Source organism: Eurytemora carolleeae, unplaced genomic scaffold, assembly GCF_000591075.1.
Source record: "Eurytemora carolleeae unplaced genomic scaffold, Eaff_2.0 scaffold92, whole genome shotgun sequence".
Lineage (NCBI taxonomy): Eukaryota > Metazoa > Arthropoda > Copepoda > Calanoida > Temoridae > Eurytemora > Eurytemora carolleeae.
The window spans coordinates 171108-196298 of NW_019396280.1; the positions used below are offsets into that span (position 1 = coordinate 171108).

The 25191-nt window shown below is 31.7% G+C and overlaps 1 protein-coding gene across 1 annotated transcript; it reads right to left on the reverse strand.

Moving 5' to 3' along the window:
• Nucleotides 1-2642: 2642 nt before the first annotated feature.
• Nucleotides 2643-24907, reverse strand: LOC111700066 (band 7 protein AGAP004871). The gene is made up of 12 exons (XM_023470884.1): nucleotides 24744-24907; nucleotides 20198-20269; nucleotides 19172-19272; nucleotides 17201-17235; nucleotides 16156-16276; nucleotides 7947-8044; nucleotides 7609-7685; nucleotides 6774-6841; nucleotides 6458-6474; nucleotides 4611-4689; nucleotides 3750-3836; nucleotides 2643-3417 (listed from the first exon to the last, which is right to left on the reverse strand). Exons 1-12 carry the CDS (start codon nucleotides 24754-24756, stop codon nucleotides 3313-3315), a joined length of 873 nt encoding a protein of 290 aa, XP_023326652.1. The 5' UTR covers nucleotides 24757-24907; the 3' UTR covers nucleotides 2643-3312.
• Nucleotides 24908-25191: the final 284 nt, after the last annotated feature.

A 25191-nucleotide genomic window follows, 5' to 3' on the forward strand; every position in this document is an offset into this window, starting at 1 on the left:
CACATGTAAAATCAACTTTTTGGAAACCCTAACTGCAAGACGTCATCTTGAGAATGATTGAGCTGCTAAACATTTCTTTGAAAAATAACATATTTGAATTTGGTGGTAAACTGTACAAACAATTGATAGGAACAGCAATGGGAATACATCCAGCCCCTTCCTATGCAAACATTTTTATGGCTAAGCTTGATGATCAAATTGTAAATACATACGAAATAACTGATGATAATAATTGATGAGTGCCCCCTGAAGACCTGGAAAAGATTTCTGGATGATTGTTTTTGAATCTGGACAGATTCTATTGAGAAATTATATCAATTCCTGGATGATGTCAATAAAATTCATCCTATAATCAAGTTTACTCCAGAACATAGTTCTCCATTTTATTGTGGTTTAAAGGATGAACATGACTGTTGGTGCCAGAACAAAAAGTATTCCATTCCTTGACACAAAACTGTACATTAAAGATGGAAAAATCACAACAGATCTCTACAGAAAACCCACAGATAGATTTATGTACCTTCTTACATCATCTTGCCACCAAGCACATATTTCTAACAACATACCTTATTCACTTGCATACAGAATTGTACGAATTTGCAGCAAACCAGAACTTAGGGATGCACAATTCTCAAAACTAAGGGATTAGCTTCTCAGGATTACAAGGATTACAATTCTTCAATTGTTGACTCTGCTATAGTCCGAACTAAAGCTATACCTATAGAAGTTGCTTTAAAGAAAGTGGAGAAAAAGGAGAAACCAGATCGAGTTATATTCTCTATCTCATTTAATCCCCAGCTGCCTTGTATCTCCTCAATCATACAGAAACATAACCATGGTCCAGGATCCCTGGATGAAGGAGGTTTTTCAAAATCCACCTATGGTTACCTATAGCAGACCTCCTAATCTCAGAGATAAACTCATCCGAGCCAAAATTCCAGATCCTCCTAGAATGAGGCCAAAGAGGCTAATACCTGGTATGAAACCTTGTGGTTTAAATTGCCCAACTTGTCCCTCCATAGAGCCTGGAACAGTTATACAACCCTCTAATACCAGTAAGAAGATTGAGATTAATGGAACTTTCAACTGTAAGACCAGAAATGTGAGCAGTGTAAACTACAGTATATAGGACTGACAACAAGATCTTTAAATGAAAGAGTGAGAGAACATATTGGTTACATTAGAAATCTCCATACAAACCAGCCTACAGGAGAACATTTCAAACTTCCTGGACATGAACTCTACCACCTAAAAGTTAGCGTTCTAGAGAAGGTTTGGGACCGCGGAAGAAGTTTACTTGGAGTACGAGAATCTAAATACATTTGAGATTTTATGACTGAACTCAGAGGAATGAACAGAAAAAAATAATTTTGATTTAATTGTAAACTGTAATTTAGTATTTTTTTTTTTAAAAGAGTATTTTTTATGTCCAATTCTTTAAAAAGGTTTTAATACCCATCCTTAAACAAAAATCATCATGATTAGAGAAAGCACATCATTCGTACTCTTTGGTAAACAAACAGAGAAACAATTAGACAAAAAGATGGACAGACAGACCGAACAACAAACAAAACTGATTCTTTGGTAATAAATATAAACTTGACAATTGACATCTAAAAATGAAAGAAGCAAGAAATTCCAGAATATTGACAAACAAATATTTTATCTGAGAGAAATTTCAAGACAATTACCGAAATAAGCTCGTCTCACAATAGCTTTTTTCTTTCAAAGTCTATCTTATCTTCATAATTCATAAAATATTAACAATCAAAGATGACACTGAGATAATATATCAATTGAATTGGATTGAAGATAAATCAAAGTTAGTTTTTTGAAATGTCTGTACCTTTGTAAAGGCTACATAAATGCAGTCCATCCTTCTGGGGGGAGTACTGTGGCGGATATGAATATCGTCTTCCTGAATATTCTAGAGAAATCCAAGGAGGAGTTTCCAGATCAGCTGATATAAAATCATGTGTTATATATTCAATTATTTTACTAGTTAAGTTAAGTTTTTAAATAAAGTTAATCGTTGAGTAACTCTTTTCCTTTAAACTTATAGCACGCCAAAATAATTAATATAACTCTTATTTTAACAATAACATACTAATACAAAAAAATCTTTATTAAAATGGTTTCAAATTTAAAAACATCTATTTTTGTCAGTAACCCATAAATGGCTCTGAAATTAGTTACAGTGTAGTAATACTTTTAACATGGAGTATCCCCATGTACTAAAATTCGTAAATCACCAACAATATGTAAATTAACCGAATATTACGTAAATTTTACGTTAAATTTACGTAAGTTAGTATATAGGGATATTTGTACAATCATAATAAATGACAGGAGAAGGATCATTGTTATATAAATACATAGATATAGATACACAGATTTAATGATTTATCTATTGTTAGAACACAGAGAGTCAGCTCTTTTCATGGCCTACAATGTACGTACAATGTAAAGAATAACCTCAAGCAGTACAACGAATCATCAACTTTATGTACAGTCAGAGGTAGGGATGTTAACGTTTTCATTTTTTTCGTTTTCCTATCGTTTTTTGTTTCGTTTTCCGATCGTTTTAAAAACTATCGTTTTTTTAAAGTTTTTAAAACAATTGTTTTTAAAATGATCGGAAAACGAAACAAAAACGATAGGAAAACGAAAAAAACGATCGTTTAATGATAGTTTTCAAAAACGATTAACAACCCTAGACTCAGAGGTAAAATAGTACACAAAGAAATTTCGGAAATACAAATGTCGGAAAGACAAATTTCAGAGGAACGAACTCTAAATACAAGCACTGGAGGTACAAACTTTGGAAAAGAGTTTTTTAATCGCAAACTTTAGAGACGACAAACTCTGACAAAAACTAACTTTTGGAGTACAATAAAAGACATCGAAGTACTTCTGAAAAGATTCAATTTGGAATAAACCAATTTGGGGGGATTTGAAGTTTGCAATAGGGTCCTTGCACCAATCTAGAGTTAAAGCCAATTTTAGAGCGAGTTCCCAACGAAAATCGTCTTTCTAAAGTTTGTCTTTCGTGACTGTGTTCTCCAGGTCCATTGGGCAATTAAATGGATGCCAATACAACTGCTTACTCTGTGTTTATATGCATATTTTTTTCCCTGTGCGCCTAGAATAACGTTTGATAATGTTAATATTTTCCTCATATATTGTCAAAATGATCAATTTTTCATCAAGAACTTTTTCAAAATATCTATTTTTCCTCATGAACCGGGCATAGATAGTAATTTTTTTCTCATTAAAAGAAATGATAATATTTTTTCCTCTGAGATGAAATAATTATTTTTTCCTCATAAACTGATCGAAAATATTTATTGGCATTGGAAAGATAATTGTTGAATTGTGTTCAGCTGATATGGTACTCAGGGTCTGCAGGTAGCGAAGCTGAAATATCAACAAATCAAAAACTAAAAATTTACTAAAATTTAAAGAATTTTAAAGAAACGAATAATTTGTTCCAGTGACCTTAAAACACATGAACTTTTCCGGTACAGTATTCTGCCTTATGGTAATTTCCCAGCTCGACCGTTTAGCCCCAATAAAAACCAACAAAAATCAAGGATTTTCACAAATATATGTAAGTGTTTTTGCTTTAAAATATCTAGTGTTCAAGTATGCAAGGCTTAAGAATAAAGTAGGGAGATATGGAGGGGGAATAAGCAAGCTAGGATTACAAGAACAACCCATTGAATTCTGATAACCCCTGTATCCTGTACCTGCAGTGCAGCTGAGCTTTCAGCAATAACATCTGCAGCTTCTCGTAGTGCTCGACTAGCTTTCTGTTCTCCTTCTGCTGCTATCACCTTAACACATAGGGGTTAAAGCCAGTTAAATGAGTTCCAAGTCGGGTTTTCATCTAAAAAGAGACATATTCGATTCACAACAATACCCTTTAAACCGTCCTTTGGCAAAAATCACAAAGCTTTTGCTGTTTTTCTGTCTGTTAATTGATAACTCTCAATTTGTGGTTACTCTATACAAATGATTGGCGGTATCACGAGGAAAAGATAAGGAATGAAATTGTCAAAGCTCTAAATGTTTAAAAATATAAAAACCACAATTTTTTTCTTGTTGGGAATCTTAAATTCAGCGGTCAATTGAAATTACGTCATTGTAAACATAGATAATTGAACAGACAAACCTTTTCAGGGTAACGACGTAAGTTGGGCATTGACATCTTTGCATGAAGGACCACATGGGCTCTTAAAACACAAAGGATATGACTTCAGAAACGGCTGTGCAGAACTTATTCAGCTTTGTTTTTACATTCATGCGTGCCCATGCCCCCACTCTAGCTTCGGGTCTAACCCTTCAGATGCTAATTTTTTAATCCAAAATAAATAATTTAAAGATTTCTATAGATTCTTAACGCTAGAAAACATATTCACCCATTAAGTGTAGATTTTTCGTATTTGCTATTTCATACTTTTATGAAAGGCGTTGCATTTAAAATATTTAAGAATATAAGGTCTTTTAATCATTTTTGGCAAATTTTGAATGAGAGATCAAAATATGACGGAAAATATTCCAATACAGACTTGATGTTGTTAGTTTTACTTGGTATAGATATTAGATACCTTAGCTCTAGCTTCTCTAGCTGCTTCTGCTTCGGCTGCCATTGCTCTTTGTAAATGAACTGGAAGTCTGACATCTTTTCTATAAAGAAAAAAATTTAAAATATAATTATTTTTTATATATTTTTATGATTGATCATGCATCCTTGATCAGACAAAGAGTTGTGATTTTGGCATTCAAAGCTTTTAAAAAAGAGACACTTAAAGTTAGTTACCCCTAGAAGTTCCTTTCAGATACATTTATTTGCACGAAATAGCCTTGCACGAAATAGCCCAAAATAATTATTTTATCCCCATGATGACTTGCCGAAAACTGATATGAAATCAAATAAAGAATTTCCATAACTATGAATAATGTTGAAAGAGATGGTCTTGTTTTTGTGTATATGTGTCAAGTACTTTCATATACATCATAATCATTTAAAAATAGACATTTTTTAACCCTATCCCTGCTGGGGTACTTGAAAACCAGGATATGCTGGGCGGGGGGAGGGTTTGATGTCGATGTATGACAAATGATTCATCATTGGAAAGCTCTCATGCTCTACTTATAGAATCGGCAAAAAAATTTCCAATTTCTTTTTTTGCAAAATCCAGTTATAAAGTAAAAATGTTTGCAAAAAAATGATAAATATACATTTTTGGAAAGCCCTTGACCATGTCATTTCAAATAAGTAAAAATTTTTACAAAATTTTAAATAACCTGATGTTTCGTTAAAAAAAAACTAAAAAATGTTTAAATTTCTAGTAACGGGAATTGTATCCAATTATTTATCTATTGCTGTTTGCAACTAATTTGCAAAAATTTCTTTACAAAACTTGTGCAATCCGTTTCCAAAAGGTAAAAGTTATTTATAAAATGTGACAACTAAAAATGGGTAAAAACAAAGATTTAGTTTGTTACAAGAAAAAGTAGTCATTCAGGCAGTGTGCCTGAGAACTGAGAGAAGCCCGGTTTTACTCTTACAGTGAGGGCTATGGGTATTCAAGAAAGACAGAAAATTTCAAAAGCCTCAGACCAATACTTGTTGAGTTATGTAAAAAATACTACGGGGGGGGGGGCCTCCCCCAGCAGGAATAGGATCAAATCCCTTTTTCCATTTTCCACATTTGACTCTTTGATTAGGATTGCACCGGGTGTTTGTGATTTATTCAATAAATTGAATGAAATTTGCATGATAAAATATAGATATCATGTTTTAAAAAAAAGAAAAGTAGTAATAATAAGTAAATTATGTTTGTACGCTGATGAACATAAAAGAAAGATTTAGTTTCCAATATGTTTATTTAATATGATATGGCAAGAATAAAATGGATTAGAAAGACGACCAAAATCACTTAAAGTTGGACCCACATTTTAAAATTTTCATAAAGTGAGAACTAGAAAACTATGGAATGGCGTTAAGGACTTAATTGCAATATCTGCAACTAATAAATCTTTGAAAATATCAGAAAACTTCTATAGAAAATAGAAAATGTGCAAATTTTCTTTGAAGGGTTGTATGCAAATAGTTTGCAAAAATTTCTTTGCAAAGCTTGCGCAATCCGTTTCCTTATGTCTAGGCTTTCCAAAAAGTCAAAAACTATCAAAATCTGACAACTAAAAGTGGGTCGAAACAAAGATTTAGCTTATTACAGGAAAAAGTAGTCATTCAGGCAGTGTGCCTGAAGACTCAGGCAGTCAGTTTAAAGGCCCGTTTTGACCCTCAGACCCCCCCCCCCAGCAGGAATAGGGTTAAGTAAACATTTCTTGGATACTTAGAAAACCATACTTCAAATCCCCTGTGTAAAAATTGGTATCACCTCATATTACCCTAGCTTACGAACAATTACTACAAAAGTATACTTACATCTCCACTCTTTCGGCCTAAACACAAACATTTCATTCATATTTTGTTCATATATTATAGTAGGGCTTTTTAAATAGTTTAAGTTATAGATGTAATTTAAAAGTTTCTATAGCACAGCCTGCATTTTATATTTGTGAAAAAGAGATATTTACAAAGATAATTTGACCAATTAAAGTTCTTATCTTCCGTGGCACTTTGATTGTAATAATTTGTTGTTTGAATTTTAACTTCTTTTATTTTAAAAGTGAGGAAATTTTAACTTTGAAAACGATACTCCTACTCCTACTCCTACTCCTACTCCTACTCCTACCCTTACCTTAACTCCCCACGAATCTGTTGCTTCATCTAATGCGTCTTGCATTACTTTGGATATGGATTCTCTTTCTGTAAATAAGAAAATTCTTGACAAAAAATGTACGATTGTTGAAATATTGATAATTATTAAGATTACCACCAAAAACAAGTGTGAACGCAATTGCTACCTTTGAGCGAAAATTTGTTGTACATATTTCACAAAATTGTAATAATTTCACACCAGAATTTACTTGCAAAAAATAATTTCCTGCTGATTGGCAAATTTTCTTTACTGTTTATAATTAGGCACTAGTTGTTCATTTTGATGTGTGCACATAAACATGTAAACTCTTTAAATCAAATTTTAATGAACGCGCATTTTACGTGTAAATTGCAACAATTTTGGATGCAATTAGTAATTAAGTAATGCGTGCAATTTTGCCCAAATGTTTGCCATTTTGCGTATGATAGGGTGCACGTTACGTCATTTCGCGTAGTTTGTGTATTTGCGCCTGAACTAGAATTATAAATATCTCAATTAAAAGAATGAATTAGTTAATAAAGAAAATTAAAGGATAAATAAAAGTATTAATGGGGTGAATGAAAGTATGAATTAATGAATGGGTGAATAAAAGTATGAAAGGGGTTAATAGGTGAATGAGTGAATGAAAGTATGACTAAATTAATGAATAAATGAATGAAAGTATAAATAAATGAATGGGCGAATGAAAGTAAGAATACATTAATGAATAAATGAATAAAAGTTTCAATAAATGAATTAGTGAATGAAAGTAAGATTAAAAAATAAATGAATGAAAGGATGAATGAAAGGATGAATAAATGAATAAATGAATAACCTGAAAGTATCTCTGCAAGATTTCTTGTTCCTAGAACATTTCTTAGTGTTGTGGCGGCTAGTAGACGGGTAGAGTGACTACAAGCATTATTGTTATCATTGTAATCATCTTTATTGTTATCATTATCATTATCATCATCATCATAATCATCATTGTCGTAATTATTATCATGATTGCTATGTAAATCAACATTATCATAATCGTTTGATTATCATTATAATTATTATTATTATTATTATTATTATTAGTAGTAGTAGTAGTAGTATTAGTAGTAGTAGAAGAAGTAGAGTAGTAGTAGTAGTAGTAGCAGTAGTAGCAGTAGTATTCATTACTATTACCTGTAGTCCTCTATATTATTTGTAGCTAAGGTTGGGTTTGATACTCTATAATAAACTACAGCTTCAACACTCACTGTTACAGAGTCACGGGATAACACCTTAACAGGGAACAGTCTCTTTTAATTAAAAACCACTTTCAGGGAGAGACCGGATAAACATGGTGAGTGAGTTGTTAATGGAGTATTGTAGAATAAAACTGAAGGAATCAGTAAGCATTTTTAAAAACGTTTCATCTACTGACTGAAACAATTGGTGAAATATTTTTAAACAATTTTACGCTCTTATTTAAAAATAAAATTTCAAATTTTTTTAGTCTATTTTACCCCCAGGGTACCCATAGGTTTTCTTTTAAAAAATGTCTGCCAAATTGAAGTGTATCTTTAACTTTGCTTTTACACGGAGATCCTTATCAAAATGGTGATTTTTAAAGTTTAAAATCCAATTTGAGTAAATAACAATATTTTATCTCCTTAGAGGACTATATAGTGATCTCTTGGGTCCTGCTTCGGTAATTGTAGTTTTAACTTCAACTCAGAGAAAACCGGAGATCAGAACCATCAAATGGATATTGTTAGAGATACACATAGATACACATAGATACACATAGATACACATAGATACAGAGCTTTTGTGTGGAGTATCGTTAATTTTGACGCTTGATCTCGATATCCTATCGGAGCACTTTAAATCCCGAGATTAAAAACACAAAATTTCCGACTTTAGCATATATTTTGTGCAATAAAACGCGCTGGGTTTACTTATAGGTACACTAGACCGGCCGGTACTGATGTGGCATGGATGTGGTTTCCAATACTGTTTAATATTGACCCGTCGTTCCCGGAGGGGGGGAATGAAGCATTTAGCTGAGCACTGAGTGACAAGTTTTGCCTTCAGATAAGTAACCTACTGTCTTCATATTTAATTAGTTTTTAAAAATTAAAGGTACTCCCATTTTAGAGTGGCAAGTCTGATTCACAACAGTCCTATGAATAGCTTTGTATAATCATGAATGAATTATGCATCTTTGTTCTTCTCTTCCAAAACTGATTATTTTCTCAATTATGGTTTATTAAGAAAAGTAACTTGCGCATTTCTGCCGAATGAATTAATAATGGTTTCCCATTCTAAAGTTCCCAACTCTGATAAAAAATGGAAGGTTCCATAAGGGTTTATTTCTGCGAATTTCTGCATCGTTTCGAATAAGGATTAAGCAAGAAATCAAATGAATATTCGGATTAAACAGTCGGGATTAATGGTTTCCCATTCTAAAGTTATCTTTGTTCTTCTCTTCCAAAACTGATTATTTTCTCAATTATGGTTTATTAAGAAAAGTAACTTGCGCATTTCTGCCGAATGAATTATTGGAAATCAATACTTTTAAGCTAGAAAGTAGACTATATTTTTCAATTACTAATCATATAAATGTTTAAAGTAAGCTTCAAAGGATTTTTGGCTTAAAAGTAGTTCCAAAATCTATTTGGATACAGAGCTGGGAACTTTAGAATGGTGGATATCGAAATTAACTTAATCTTGTACTTGTATCCTAAAAAGTGTATAAAATTCAACTAATCAGAGTCTCGTATCAGAAGCCGGTAAATTTGAAGTTTAACGTGCCATTTAAGATTATATACAGAAACGGGAAGGACTCTTAATTTAAAAAAAACTGGTTTTTTATTGTTCTGTACTATATCCAAAAAAGAGTGGATTAAGCAAGAAATCAAATGAATATTCGGATTAAGCAGTCGGGATTAATGGTATCCCATTCTAAAGTTCCCAGTCCAGCTTGCTTTTCTTACATAATAATAAAAAATATTGGGTTTGAGGGAGGATATATGCAAATCTTTTGTTAATAAATACTGTGAAAACGGATCAGATCCACATTTTCTATTATTCATATTCATATTTTATTCAACTACAAAGCACGAGTTAATACAAATAAAAAAATCACAATTTACTATTTAGCTTGTCCTATGACTAAGAGACATATCTTTGGTTTGGAGATCCCGACTTTCTAAGTTGTCTATGTTCTTTGAACTAAATGTTTATACTTTCTAAGTTATCTATGTACTTGGAACTAAATGTCTATACTTTCTAAGTTATCTATGTATTTTGGTCTTTAATTCAACAATCTTTTACTTTATGGATTTGTTTATTCTATACATTTTCATTCAAAATGTATATGCCAAAAAAAAGTATAAAAGGAAAAAGGCTTACAAATTATGTTTGATGGGTTAAAATGTGATCGAAAGTCACAGCTTTCTGGAATATTGACAGGACCGTTAAATCCACGTGTGCTAGTGAAATTTATGGGGGTCTTGCTAATATTTCAATAAATGTCCCATTTGTTTTAAGACTTGTTAGTTCTAATGAATTCACGAAATTTATCATGGAAAAGATAGTATTGTAGATATCCGTAAGATCAAAACTAGATCTCGATCTTTCGTTAATCTTTTGGTAATCGTTCACAATGAAGAGTAGAAGTGTATTTTTAGTCAGGAGTTTAAGGAAGCTTTGATCAGGGGTTGAAGGAACCTTTGATCAGGAGTTTAAGGAAGCTTTGATCAGGGGTTGAAGGAAGCTTTGACCAGGAGTTTAAGGAAGCTTTGATCAGGGGTTGAAGGAAGCTTTGATCAGGGGTTGAAGGAAGCTTTGATCAGGAGTTTAAGGAAGCTTTGATCAGGAGTTTAAGGAAGCTTTGATCAGGGGTTGAAGGAAGCTTTGATCAGGGGTTGGGGGAGGAATAACTAAAATGAAGAGATTAAGCATTCATCCTTAAATTAAAAGTGACTACCGTGGATATCGAGATCAAGCGATATGAGTATCCAAACGAAATTCCCAGTTCTGTTAAAATTATCAAAAACTTCTAGTTATATTTAATATCATATTATACATATTATCATATTATCACTTTTTAACCTTATCCTGGAGTGTAAAGTGGAGTGTATATTAATTAATATACACTGTTACCTCCCTAATTCATTAATAACTACTAAGCAAAGCATAAAGCGTAATTGGGAAAAGTAAATTGTATAATGTATTAATGTATGCATGTTATATGCGGGGAATCAACTATTATTGGACATAAACCGTAAAATAACTAGAATGATTTTTAATTATCTTTTTAATAATCAGGTTTCATGAATCATTGGTAATGCCTTCTTAAAGGGACAGTAAAAGCAATTCTAAGTGACCCTCCATGGAAAGATAGCAATGCCCCATTTACTCTTGAAACTTTAATCTGAGCCGGGAACTTTAGAATGGTGGATATCGAGATTAATGCTTAATCCTCGATCTTTTTCTTAATCTCGAGACTAACTTAATCTTGTGTATAAAATTCAACCAATCAGAGCCTCGTATCAAAAGCCGGTAAATTTTAAATTTTGCGTGCCATTTAAGATTATATACAGAAACGGAAAGGACTCTTAATTTTAAAAAACTGGTTTTTGATTTTTCTGTACTATATCCAAAAAAGAGTGGATTAAGCAAGAAATTAAAAGTGTCCACATTGAATATTCGGATTAAACAGTCGGGATTAATGGTTTCCCATTCTAAAGTTCCCAACTCTGATAAAAAATGGAAGGTTCCATAAGGGTTTATTTCTGCGAATTTCTGCATCGTTTCGAATAAGCAAGAAGGGTTGCTTGAAATTATTGTTATAGTCTCTTTAATATAATATCGTTGCGATAAATACACGTAGAACTTTATACAAAATAAATATTTGAATCGGCGTTTATATCAATACAGTAAAGACGAGTTTTCTATCAAAGTTTTGAATTCTAGCATTTTTTTAAAATTACAAGTCTACGATCAAACAAAGAGAAGATGCATATATGACAGCTTCTCTTTGTTTCCATGTTTCATGTGAATCCACGCTGTTTGAAAGCTTGGCAGAAAAAAAAATAAAATCAAAAGTCGTCTACCTTATATTGACATATAAGCGACGACAACAGTAGTATTTATAAAATGGTTGATAAGACTATTCAGTAAAAAACAAAATAAAATTTGTACTGTGGCCGAGTTCAGTGTAGATAGATAGATAGAATCATATCTATAAGCGGGCCGTGATTTTTTCTTTATAACTGATAACTGGGGTGTCCATGCGCAAAAAGTAGAAGGGAAATTTCCTTCTGTCCCCTACGGTTTCCAGCGAAAAAGGAAATTTTTCACATTTTTTTGCATTTCGTTCACTCGCGAAAGATGCGAAAATTTTCGCATTTTTTTCGCAAAATTACGCTTCAGTTTTCGCGAAAATTCATTATTAAAGGCAAAATTTTCAGAATAAAATTTTACGAATTTTCGCAAATGAATTTTTCGCGAAATTTTGCTTCGTTTTCGCATTTTTCGCTTCATACATTTTCTCGAAAAAATATGAACTACGGAAGCAAAGTTGGATTTGTAATAAAAAATTGTGAAATACATAAATTTTGAAATTGTTCCATAAGTGTTCAATTGTCTATTTTTCCCCCTTTTTTCAAAACAATTGCATTTATATAAATAAGTAATTCCTTTTTCTTTGCCTGTCTGTTTGTTTAAATGTCTGATCCCAACTCATAAACCTCTTTTTCAAAGTCACCAATTTTGACTTTTTAAACCAAACTAAGAACATTCACGCTGATCTAATATTGAGGCAAATCGGTTCAAGAGTTAATGAGTTACGATCGGAAATATAAAGAAAAAACATAGTAAAAACATAAAATAAAATCAGACTATTTCCCACGTCGTTGTTTATATATAGATAGAGAATTGTTTTGATGTTTCCAAATTTCATCGGAGATCTTTATTTTTCATTATTCTTTAAAGTTTACTGTTTATGATTAAATCAATTTACCGATGAGGAAAATAATTTTCTCTAAACAGAATCATGTAACCACGCCAAACTAAAGTAAATTGCACTTCAAATTGAAATATCTCACATGTTTTCAATCATAACTCCTCTTTTTGAAGAGGTTTTGAGAAGAATAGAATGTTTCTAATTTATAAAATGTAACTGGATAATTCATATACAGACATATATACTTTACATCTTCATATACAGACATATATACTTTACATCTTCATATACAGACATATATACTTTACATCTTCATATAAATAAATATGCTTTCTAATGAGTAATGATTTGTTATTACCTCTGTAAAAAGAAATATTTGATTGTTTACAACAAAATATTTAAAATATTCATTAAAAGATATAAAATTACGCACAAAGGATGAGACTTCAATAATGGCCTGAAACTTTTGAATAAAACCACCTGAACATTTCAATTTGCACCTAAACTATACGTCTTTTATTATCTATTCAATAATTTCTCTAAGAAAGAACCAATTTTACAATTGCAGGAAAACTTAAGTGAAAGTACAAAGACTGAATAAATTTCGTACAGTCGTCTCTGAAGTCTCTTCCTTTGTGGTTAACCTCGTAAATTCAGAGAATTTGACCACTGTGAAAAAAGTGTATGAAATTTTATTCACATAATCCAGAAAAAGTAATGAAAAGTTAAAAAAGAAATAAATTCCCTTTTTCAAATCGTTTTGGACATTTTTATTTGAAAAAATAAATTTCAGTCTTATTTCAGTCAGTTGTATTTATGAAAACATTCATAACATTTTGAAAAGAAAATGAAAAACAACTTAAATGGTAATACAAGTTGATAAATCAATCTAATGGGCTTGTGTCAAAATACGTCATAATCTGCCTCCAAATGGTAAATCACAAAAACATTATACTTAAAATGTGTTCATGGTAAAATGGGGTTAGTTATAATGGTCATGCGCAATGTACATAGGCCACAAAAGATGCAATGGAGAAACTCATAGAAATAAGCACTTTTAGAGTCAGAAAACGACAGCATTTTTGATCAGATAAAGGTTTGAAGGGTACCGTTGTAAACTTGACAATGCCATCTTTGCATGGAGGGTACATTGAAATTACGCTTACAGTCCCTTTAACAGTTGGTTAAATAATAAGAACGCACCAACTTTTCAGTTAGCCATTCTTTCTCAGCTAAGAACGGAACGTTCCGTTCGTTACCATAAGTTCCGTTCTCTCTGACAGTTACAGTTCGTAAACGATCTCAATTCGATTAAAGGTATTTACGGAAAATATTTTAGAAAACGTTAACGGCGCCATTTTTTGTCGTTTTGCCGTTTTTTTAATGAAATCTTCCATTAATTTTCAAAAACTTGTCGTTCGATACCGGAACGCTCCTAGACATGAGGAACCTGAATACTGCAGCAGAGATATAACTTAAATTATAAAATTTAAAGCCACACAGGGTGAAAAAAAATCTTACAAAAATCATGCATGTTTTACCTTCCTGAATGTATTTCAAGAGTTACTTGAAAAATGATAAATTTTTTATCACCAACCCCCCCTCCCCCATCCCCCCTGTAGAAACTCAAAACAACTTTAAGATGTCATAAGAAGAGTTCAAGTTTTCCAAAATTATTGAAGAAACTGACGGAATATAAAGCAGGGAGTTTATACACTCTCTTTTCACCCCTGCAGTGGAAATCATTTCCTAGGTGAACTTCCAGTTTCCCCTAGCGCGAGAAACCAGGGGGCTGAATTTCCTAGTTTTCCCTAGCTACGAGAAACCAGGGGGGTGAATTTCCTAGTTTCCCCTGGCTACGAGAAACCAGGGGGTGAATTTCCTAGTTTCTCCTAGATACGAGAAACCAGGGGGTGAATTTCCTAGTTTCCCCTAGCTACGAGAAACCAGGGGGTGAATTTCCTAGTTTCCCCTAGCTACGAGAAACCAGGGGGGTGAATTTCTAGTTTCCCCTAGCAAGTTGAAAATTAGGGGAAATAATTTCCAGCTTCTTTTAGCAGGGGAAATGATTTCCCCTCTAGTTTTGAAAAAACCATGGGGAAATAATTTCGAGCTTTCCCTAGCAGGAGGAAACCAAGGGAAGATAATTTTCAAAAAGAAATTTCAAAAACAAATGGTAAAAAATGTCTTCCTATACTTTAATGTTGCGTTGTTATGTTATAATTTTATTGCCTTTTGCTGCAATTTGGTCATTTCTATCCTTTTATCACCAATATTTTTTCAATTTAAAGCCAACCAGACATAGTTATCTATCATTTAACCCTATCTCTGCTGGGATACTTGAAAACCAGGATATGCTGGGGGGGGGGTCAATTTGACCTCCCCCCCTCTAAATCCCATGTTTGATGTCCAAATATGACAAATGATGCATTATTGGAAAGCTATTGTGCTTTACATTTAGAATCTGCAAAAAAATTTGCAAATTTGCAAAAATTGAATTTTTTATCGCAAAATCCAGTTATATAGTAAAAATGTTTGCAGAAAAAAATTGTCCAAAAAATGAAAAATTATAAATTTTTGAAAAGCCCTTGACCATGCAATTTCAAATATGCAAAAATTTTTGCAAAATTTTAAATAACCTGATTTTCAATCAAGAAAAACTAAAAATGTGCAAATTTCCTTTGCCAGGTTGTTTGCAAAAAAATTGCAATTTTTTTCGCAAAACTTATGCGTTTCGTTTCCTTATGGCAAAGGCTTTCCAAAAAGCTAAATTTTATCAAAAGCTGACAAGTGGAAGTGGGTCAAAACAAAGATTTAGTTTGTTACAGGAAAAAGCAGTCATTCAGGCAGTGTGCCTGAGGACTCAGGCAGTGTGCCTGAGGACTCAGGCAGTTAGTATTAAAACCCAGTTTTAGGCCTAAAGGGAGGGCTTTGGGTATGTAGGAAAAGTCAGAAAATTTCAACAGCCTCAGACCAATAAAAAAAACTACAGGGGGGGGGTCAATTTGACCAGCAGGAATAGGGTTAAGGCACTGCATGTTGATAAATCTTGCATGAAAATATTTGTTCATATTAATTCATTAAGCATGGTGAAAGTTAGATTGATAGATTAACAGTTCTTTTATCTGCGTACAAATGATGTGTTAAGCCGCAAAAATGCGTTGTTAAAAAATATTCATGCTATTTATGCAAACTGTTGCATATCTAAAAAATATTATTATATATTTTCCGGGAGTCAAAGAAAATAAACATTTGAATACAAGTTTTCAAAACATGAAATATTCTGAATTTTATGAATACTAAAACGGGAAATATTTGCCGTAATTTTCATCATCAATGAGTAGACAAAAATTGGATGGGTCCCGTAGTTAATTGAACAAAGGGTCCCTTTAAGTAACGTCTACACAGTCCCTTTAAATATAAAAAATCTGTTTATACCTCCTGTGGTGGAACGTCGAAAGAAACAGTTCTAAGATCCACCTTCTTGTAGGAATCTATACACGGCATTATAAAGAACAATCCGGGGCCCTTCGCGCCACCAGCTCGTAGCCGTCCTAGCCTAAACAAATTCACTATTTTCATCCAGTTATAATTATAAACCAAAAATTTGACAGTTTATATTTTATAATAAAATTTCTATAATAATTAATACTTTCTAATACAAATCAGGAAAAATTCACATTATTTTAATTAATTTTGAGAAAATTACTTTTAATCAAAGTTGATAAAAAGTCATCGATCGAAATAATATAAATATAGGAACTGATAAAATTTTTTTTAAAGAAACTGCCGACAAAATTTCAAGTGACCCTCCGATTGTAAAGAAGTATGTCTGATTCATCTTTGTCTTTTCAAGAATGAAAGAGAAATCCTGCTGTCTAGTTAAATATTGATTATTTTCGTGGTTTCTCTATGAAAGTGATTTAGGCGTTTTGTGTTTCAGAGACCCACTGCATTAAAACAATTAACTGATATAATCATTTTTTTAAATGAAAAAACGCCGATATCTTTTTTATTGTTCCTCCAGTAGAGATTTAAAGGGTACCGTTGTGAATTGGATATCTAGCTTTCTTTAAATGGAGCATGGAGGATAACCTAAATTTATGTCTATACAGTCCCTTTAATAACGAGAATTTAAGAATAAAATCTTGCTAAATATGTGCTTGAGCAGTTACAAAATAAAAAAACAAAATATTATTAAAAAGGAATAAATAAAAAAGAAAAACTGAAAAACATTAATTATCGAAAAAAAGGAGAAAATTAAAAATGAAGATCTGAAAAAATAACTAAAATATGGAGGGGAGCATTTATATGTATAATTGTAGAAGCTTGGTAAGTTAAGAAATGAATTAAGTTAGAAAATTAGAAACCAATAAAAATTTTAAAAAAAAGATAAAGAAAATGGAAGAGAGTTTTAATAAATTAAGATTACCGAGAAAATTGAGAGCCGTGAAATAAAACATTAAATAAAGGACAAATATACCTAAATATCACTGCCCTCTCGTATTCTTGAACAACCTGAGAAAATTAATATTTGTATTATTTTATCAAATTTGCTGTAAATAATTTTGTAAATTGATTATTTGATTAACAAGGAATATTTTTAATTCTGAAAGGAAATGAGTTCTAATCCCACAAGCCCTGATTTTCTATTTTCTAACGTCATAGACAGAAGAATAAGGTCACATTTAAGGGAAATTAATGGTACAAATTTGTAACATTATTGCTCCTCTATAAATTTTATGCACAAGCATGACACAAGCAAATTTATTAGGTTAATATTACATATTTAAAACAGTTTAGTTCCTCTCAATACTTCTTCAATATGAGGAGTTTTGTTTGACAAGCATATTTCTAATTAAAGTTTAAGATATTCTAACTTCATTGTCTGTCATATTTTTGTCTTTATTTTTTAGGGAAGAGTTAATTAAAATATTATAACTGCAATTTCTTCTTAGAATTGAGTTTTGCATTAAAACGAGAACTCTCCAACTAACTGTGACCAGAGATGGAATTTAAAGAATTTGAGCCGCGGTTTAAATCTGCCAAAACCCGGTTTAAATTAAGCGCCGGCTTAAATCTTGAAACATTTGATACAATTTTAAGTGGAACCAACCATATTTAAGCCGCGGCTCAAATTTAAACCGCCGCTCAAATTCTTTAAATTCGGCCACAGGTCGGATATATCAAAAGTCTCGTTCACGTATTGAGAAGAGCAAAAATGTTTTGAAGTTCTTCTAATATGTAAACCGGATAAATCACACTTCTGGCGCAAAATCCAAACTAGAGAAGCAATGAGGTCACAAATTCTTACTAGTAATGTCGCAAAAATTTAACATTTATCACAATATAAATATTTTTTCAAAACTTTCTGAAAATTGTAACTAATGCACGCTGCCATGTCTTTTCTAGATTCTATAGATTTCTGCATATTTGAGACAGCAAAATATGGCCTTAAGTTACCTTTCCAAATGATACACGGAGGATGAAACCCCCTTTATTAAATCCGTAGAGAATAGAATATATAGAGAGGAATTAAAAGAATCTCTCGGTATGAATTTTTTCAGTCCCTTTCAGCCTGAAAGGGAGTTCAAAGTGTACAAATCATGTAAATGTTCACAAATTATATGCAGTAGAGTACATTAATACAGTATGTTCCCTAGACTATTCATTTCAATTTCGAATTTTTTAAACTGTTAAATAAACTTTATAATGAATTAAGTGAATAAAAAACATCATTTGATTTATAGTTATAACGGAAAATCATCGTTTGTGAAGTGGAAGGCATAGAGTCTATGTGAAATGATCATTGGTCAATTATAAAACCAGCCTATTTCATAATTTGGTTTTCTTTTAACAATAATTTTAGATTTTCTATAAAATGATATTCCAGGGCCCAACAGGTTAAAAAGCATACATATGTGAAGTACACCTGCAGTATGGAAACAGTACAACAAAATGGCCGTTTTACACTTTTTTCTAGTAAATTCCTCTCTATATATTCTATTCTCTATGATTAAATCCTATGTGCATACTTCTCATGTTGTTGTTAAGCAATTAGTTTTATTGTTGGCTTTTACTTCTTAATTCTAATTTCTGTTTTAAATTACAAAAATCTTTTTAAATATTTATTATTGAACGAAAGAGCAAGAACGTCAACTTTTCCAATGCACTGTCTAAAGGGACTGTCAACACCTTTTAAGGAACTCCCCATTTGTGGAGTTACATTCACCTTGCGGAGTTAAAAATTCACCTTTTCACTTTTTTGGTGCAACATGGAGAACAATTTTGGCAAATTCTGTTTAATCTCTTAATTTTGAATTTATGAAAAGAAAGTTAATGAAGTTAATATCATTTTTACTCAGAATATATAGCTGTACTTATTAAAGGGTACCACTCTTTAAATGAAGAGTCACTCTAAATGTTGTCCATAAAGTCCCTTTAATTTGCTTGCCTTGACACACATGAAGAGGGAGATGGGCATAGTGGCGAGGAATACAAGGAAGGAGAAACTTGTCAGGATCATAGCACAGATACCAGCATTATCCTGGTCCCCTAGATAGATAGATAGATAGATAGATAGATAGATAGATAGATAGATAGCTAGATAGATAGATAGATAGATAGATAGATAGATAGATAGATAGACAGATACTGAGATAAATAGAAAGATAAATAGTTAGATATATAAAAGGTTCAAAATTCTGTTTTTGTCATTTCAAACCATTTTTGGAAATTTAGTCTTGTAATATTTTTCAAAAACAGTTTACAATGAAAAACATAACAAAGGAATACTTGGTGAATGGAAACCTAAACTGTGATTCATTAATTAAAAGTTTATCAAGAAATTAATAATCATCTATGATACAGGGTATCCCACGAAACAAGATTGAAATGAGTTTTAGCATTCATTTATCAACATAGTTTTAAACCTAAAATTCTTTAAAAAAACTATTTGTATTTTTTCCATTTGTATCGTGATTTCCAAAGCTCAAAAAAGCTAGGTCAAATTTCAAAATTTGGGAGTTTTTTTGTTTTGAGAATTATCCTTGTGGGATGACCTTCAAGTCGTCGCTCAACTGTCTTTTTTCGTGGAACTGTTTTCAGATTCATGATATTAGATATCTTGTATGTTCAGATGAAAGATTTCGTGCAAAAAAAGTGTAAACTATAATTCTATAATCCTTATATGTTTGCAACTTGAGGCTGTAAACCTACAGTGGTAACCAAAAAGCACTAAACACTAAAAAAAATAATTAAGATAATTTGAGGTTGTTACAAAGCAAATATTTTACAAGACACTCATTAAATCAGTCATTAAGAGAAATGGATTTGTGTTATTTAAAGTCATAACTAGAGTTTAAACGTGGTCTTACTATTTCAGAGTTACTGTAGCAAAGATATAAATATAAAAATCGCGATTGAGGAGAGTTCAGTTCAGAAAAATGGTTGATGAAAAAATATTTAAAAAGATTATTACTTGATGGATTTCTGCCATACAGGTCATTATCCTCTTTGTCGGCTTTAGCAAACAATCCAACAGCAACATGGCCTGAAAACAAGATAGTTTAAGATTAAGGTCGAGATCAAAGTCAAAGTCAAGATCAAGATCAAGATCAAGATCAAAATCAAGATCAATATCAAGATCAAATTTAAGATCGATATAAGCAAACAATTCAACAGCTACAGGTCCTGAGCTGAAAACTTTAAAATATCCTCAATCCTGATAGGTTAATTAATCTGAGCTGGGAACTTTAGATTGGTGGATATCGAGATCAATGCTTGATCCTCTCTTTGGCTCAATCTTGAGACTAACCTAATCTTGAAAAGTGTATAAAATTCAACCAATCAGAGTCGCGTTTCAGAAGCCGGGAAATTTTTTATATTTGCGGGTAAAGCTGGGTTCCCAAGCTAGTATCTTTATATAACAGCAGTATTATTGTGTAGAAATTAACTTTTATTCAATTTTTTTTAAAGATGGTTTTTAACGAAAGTAGCAGCTAGTATCCCCTGTGGTATTGTAGGGTATAGTATGTAGTATATTATACACATTTACAACAAATGCCATCAATAAATCCATTCCCGTCTACAGCCTTCACGGAGGAAGAGTTTTTTTTTATGTGTTTCTAATTTTCTCAAAAGTTCTGATTTTGTGTTACAAAGACATTTAAATTGACATTGCCTTTTGTGGTTCTATCTTCTTGTGTTTCTATCCATGCCTGTTTCTATCTACTTGTGTACCTAGGTTTACTTGTGTCCCTATATTCATCTCCCTATGTTAGGTTCCCATATTCATCTCCCTATGTTAGGTTCCCATATTCATCTCTCTATGTTAGGTTCCCATATTCATCTCCCTATGTTAGGTTCCCATATTCAACTCCTTATGTTTGGCTCATTATATTCATCTCCCTATGTTTAACTCCTTATATCATATATTCAACTCCCTATGTTTGGCTCCCTATGTTTAACTCCTTATATTATATATTCAACTCCCTATGTTTGGCTCCCTATATTCAAATCCCTATGTTTAACTCCTTATATTATATATTCAACTCCCTATGTTTGGCTCCCTATATTCATCTCCCTATGTTTAACTCCTTATATCATATATTCATCTCCCTATGTTTGGCTCCCTATATTCATCTCCCTATGTTTGGCTCCCATGTCTGTCTCTGTAAAAAGATTTAAATCCCTGAGATTAATGTTTAAAGTGAGGCGGGGGAGCTTCCAAATCTATCTTGGCAAACTCAACCCTCTTCATTTACCAAATACCAGGTTTACCATTCAGAATTGAAAATGTGTATTTATTGAGAAACGACGGCACAATGGTTTAAAGTGGGGTGAAATGTATATAAATAAGGTTGAGAACACATTGGTTAAAAGTGGGACTAAATGTATTTACAAAAGGTTGAGAACACAATGGTTTAAAGTGGGGTTAAATATATTTACAGAAGGTTGAGAACACAATGGTTTAAAGTTGTGTAAAATGTATGTACATAAGGTTGAGAACACAATGGTTAAAAATGGGATTAGATATATTTACAGAAGGTTGAGAACACAATGGTTTAAAGTTGGGTAAAATGTATGTACATAAGGTTGAGAACACAATGGTTAAAAATGGGATTAGATATATTTAGAGGAGGTTGAGAACACAATGGTTTAAAGTGGGGTATAAATATATACAAAATATTAAGAACACAGTGGTACACAGAAGGTTGAGAACCTTTTCTCTCATAAGGTTATCTTTAAATAAATTTTTTCCAAAATGTTTTTAGAATTTAGGGAGAAAAGTTTTTGCCACAAGCTCAAATTTTCTAATCCCTATGTCTTTGCAACATAAGTTTGAAATATAAACGATCTAACAGATTTCATACTTAAGCCCAAAATTGCATAAATATAACTAACAAGCCCTTAATTGTTCTACATGCATAAAGAAAGGGCATACACGCCAAAAAGGCATAGAAAAGTATTTACGTAGTAACTAAAGAACTGGTCAAGCCAGGGGTCTGGGAAAGGGGTTTGCAGAACCTGCTGTGAAACGACGTACGTCAAGGCTTCATGGAATGTATGTAAATATTTTATATTGAATAACTTACATGTATTTAGAAAAATAGAAGTGTGAAGATGTGTTGCACTTAGTAATACAACATTAAAAAATACAAACAAAAATAGAATTTTATTCGGACAAAAGGGAAGAAAGATCAGCATAGGCTACATTTTCAAGTTTGAAAAATGATTATTCTTAGTTGTGGGGTTTCTACAAAACATACTAGAACTATCAGAATTAAACACTTTTAACCCCAGACAAATGAAAACATCTTCCACACTATTGATCAGATAAATGTATTAAGGGTGTCGTTGTAAATCAGGTATAGCTATCTTGGAATTACGCTTACAGTCATGTTAACGATTTAAGATTCTTTTATGACATCATTATCTTTCCTGTCTTATGTAAAAAACCTAATTTTGTTGTATTAATGTAGCTGAGTTTACAGTTTTTTTATTTTACAGAAACAGTCATCAATTAGAATATTATTCTTGATGGATAACCCTACAACTTGAATTGATTAAAAATCAATAGATATGTTTTAGCCTATATATTTTGTCTCAAATTGATATTGCAGATGTTGCACTTAATGTAATGTATAAATAAACGTATAAAGTTTATGTATATTGTATACTGTAAACTGTTTACTGTATACTGTCACTTTATATGTATTTATTGTAGATCACTTCTATTAAATCTATTCCAAGTTGCATTCCGGGACAACTGAGCGGAAAACTGAGCGGAAAAATAAACAGACTAAAAACGAAGAACAAAAGAAAACCTTAAGTTTACCTAAACGTAAACTGAAACAGAAACTAAACGGAAAACTAAACGTAAACTGAAACAGAAACTAAACGGAAAACTAAACGTAAACTGAAACATAAAATTAAACAGACAACTAAAAGGAAAACTGAAAGAAAATTGGAACGGAAAACTTAACAAAAACTAAAAGAAAACGAAACGGAAAACTTAAGGAAAAATTAAACGGATATTAAAACAGAAATCTAGACGGAAAAGTAAAGGAAAATTGAATAGAAAACTAAACTAAAACTAAACTGAAAAATAAACGGAAAAATAAACTGAGAAATAAACGGAAAACTAAACAGAAAATGAAACGGAAAAATAAACGGAAAATATAACGGAAACCTAAAAAAATTGAATGGAAAACTAAACTGAAAACTAAACGAAAACTAAAATGAAAATGAAACGGAAAAATAAACGGAAAATTAAACGGAAAATAAACGAACATTTAACGGAAAACTAAATGGAAAACTAAGAAAGAAAGAATGACTAAATGGATAAAAAAAGTTTAAAAAGAAAAATATTTTAGATCCAGAAAATGCACATCAAAGAAGAATGAAAGAGAAAAGAAAATAATTATAAAACTGAGTCTTTTTAAGACTCAGACAAAGCAAGATTTAATATGCGATAAATAAAAAATAAACAATATTTGCGAAAAATCACATTAAATTTATTTATGAAATTAACAGCAAAAAAGTCTTTTACTTGCGCAAGATGTTTTGAATGCTCCGTAGAGTTAGAAAGGAAATATGGCGAATTTATCTCTTTCTATAGAATTTTAAGACACGCTGTATTGAACCTACATATTTATGTTTATGTCAAAGTATGCAATCTGTTTTATGTCCTAGTGCATCTACATAACGACCATAAAACAAGCTTTCAATCTTTATATAAGATATCTCCATCAATCATTATATAGGATATCTCCATCAATCATTATAAAGAACACATCAATCAATATTTATCGATATATCTATTTATTTGATATCAATCAATTTATGCTAAATTCTGTGATATGCATGTTTCAGGTGTCAAATAGTATTTTCTAGTGGATAAAAGAAGTTGTGCGCAAGTCTTTCAATTTCTGCATTTTAAGAGCATCGCAAAATTTGTACTTTCTGTATGGAATTCTTTGTACGAACTTTCATAATGGAAATGCATTTTTCCAACCTTAATTTTGATTTCATTTATTAGTAAATTTATTTATTGTCAAAGTGGCGTTATAAACGTTATAAACGTTATAAACGTTATTATCGTTATAAACTTAACCCTCCATGGCAAAAACGATTTATCTTAAAAGCTTTTTCTGACCAAGTGTAAATGATATATCCACATTTTTTCTTAAACTGATAGTTTTCAGTTATGGTTTCTCTGCAAAAGTGACTTGCGCATTTCTGTCTCTGGAAAAAATGTAGAAATTATCAAATGCAACACTATTTAAGCCTGAAAAAAACAACGGTTTCTTCGTTGATCGTGTTAAAGTTGTGAAAAGGGTACCTCTATATCGGACACGCCATCTACAAACGAATGCGCACTTGAAATTACGCCAATACAGTTTCCATTTAAGGAAAACACCTTTCAATAAGCAAGCAAAGATTTCCAATTTTAGACCTAAGCTGAGTGGAAGGAGGGGGGTGGGAGGATTGTAGTACAGATTGTACAATATACAATAACATACCTAGAGCTGGCATTCTATGTACAGGTTTCCGTACATAAATAGTTGCTGCCTTTGGTCTTGGTTTCCCATCCTCTCCTACTATAGTAACTATATTCGGCTGGGGAACATGAGCAGGTAGAGGGTAGGGGGGGTTATTTTCTAGCCCCACTTCAACTCTCTTGCCTCCCCCTAGGGTGTGAAATTTTTCTGAAACAATTTTACAGAAGCAAAACAGTATTCTACTAGGAATACTAAACCATGTTTATCAAATTCATTTTTCACAAAAATAAAAAATGGCAGCCTGAAATAACGTTTAATGTTAAAAAGTCATTAGTGAAAATTAAAATTTTAAAAAACTTATTAAATTGCGTATTATGGGAACCGAGTCGAATTTCTGAATTCATTTACAGAATCGAAAAATATTGAAATTTGACCGAATAGGTTAAAGTCTTAAATAAATTTTTAGAGA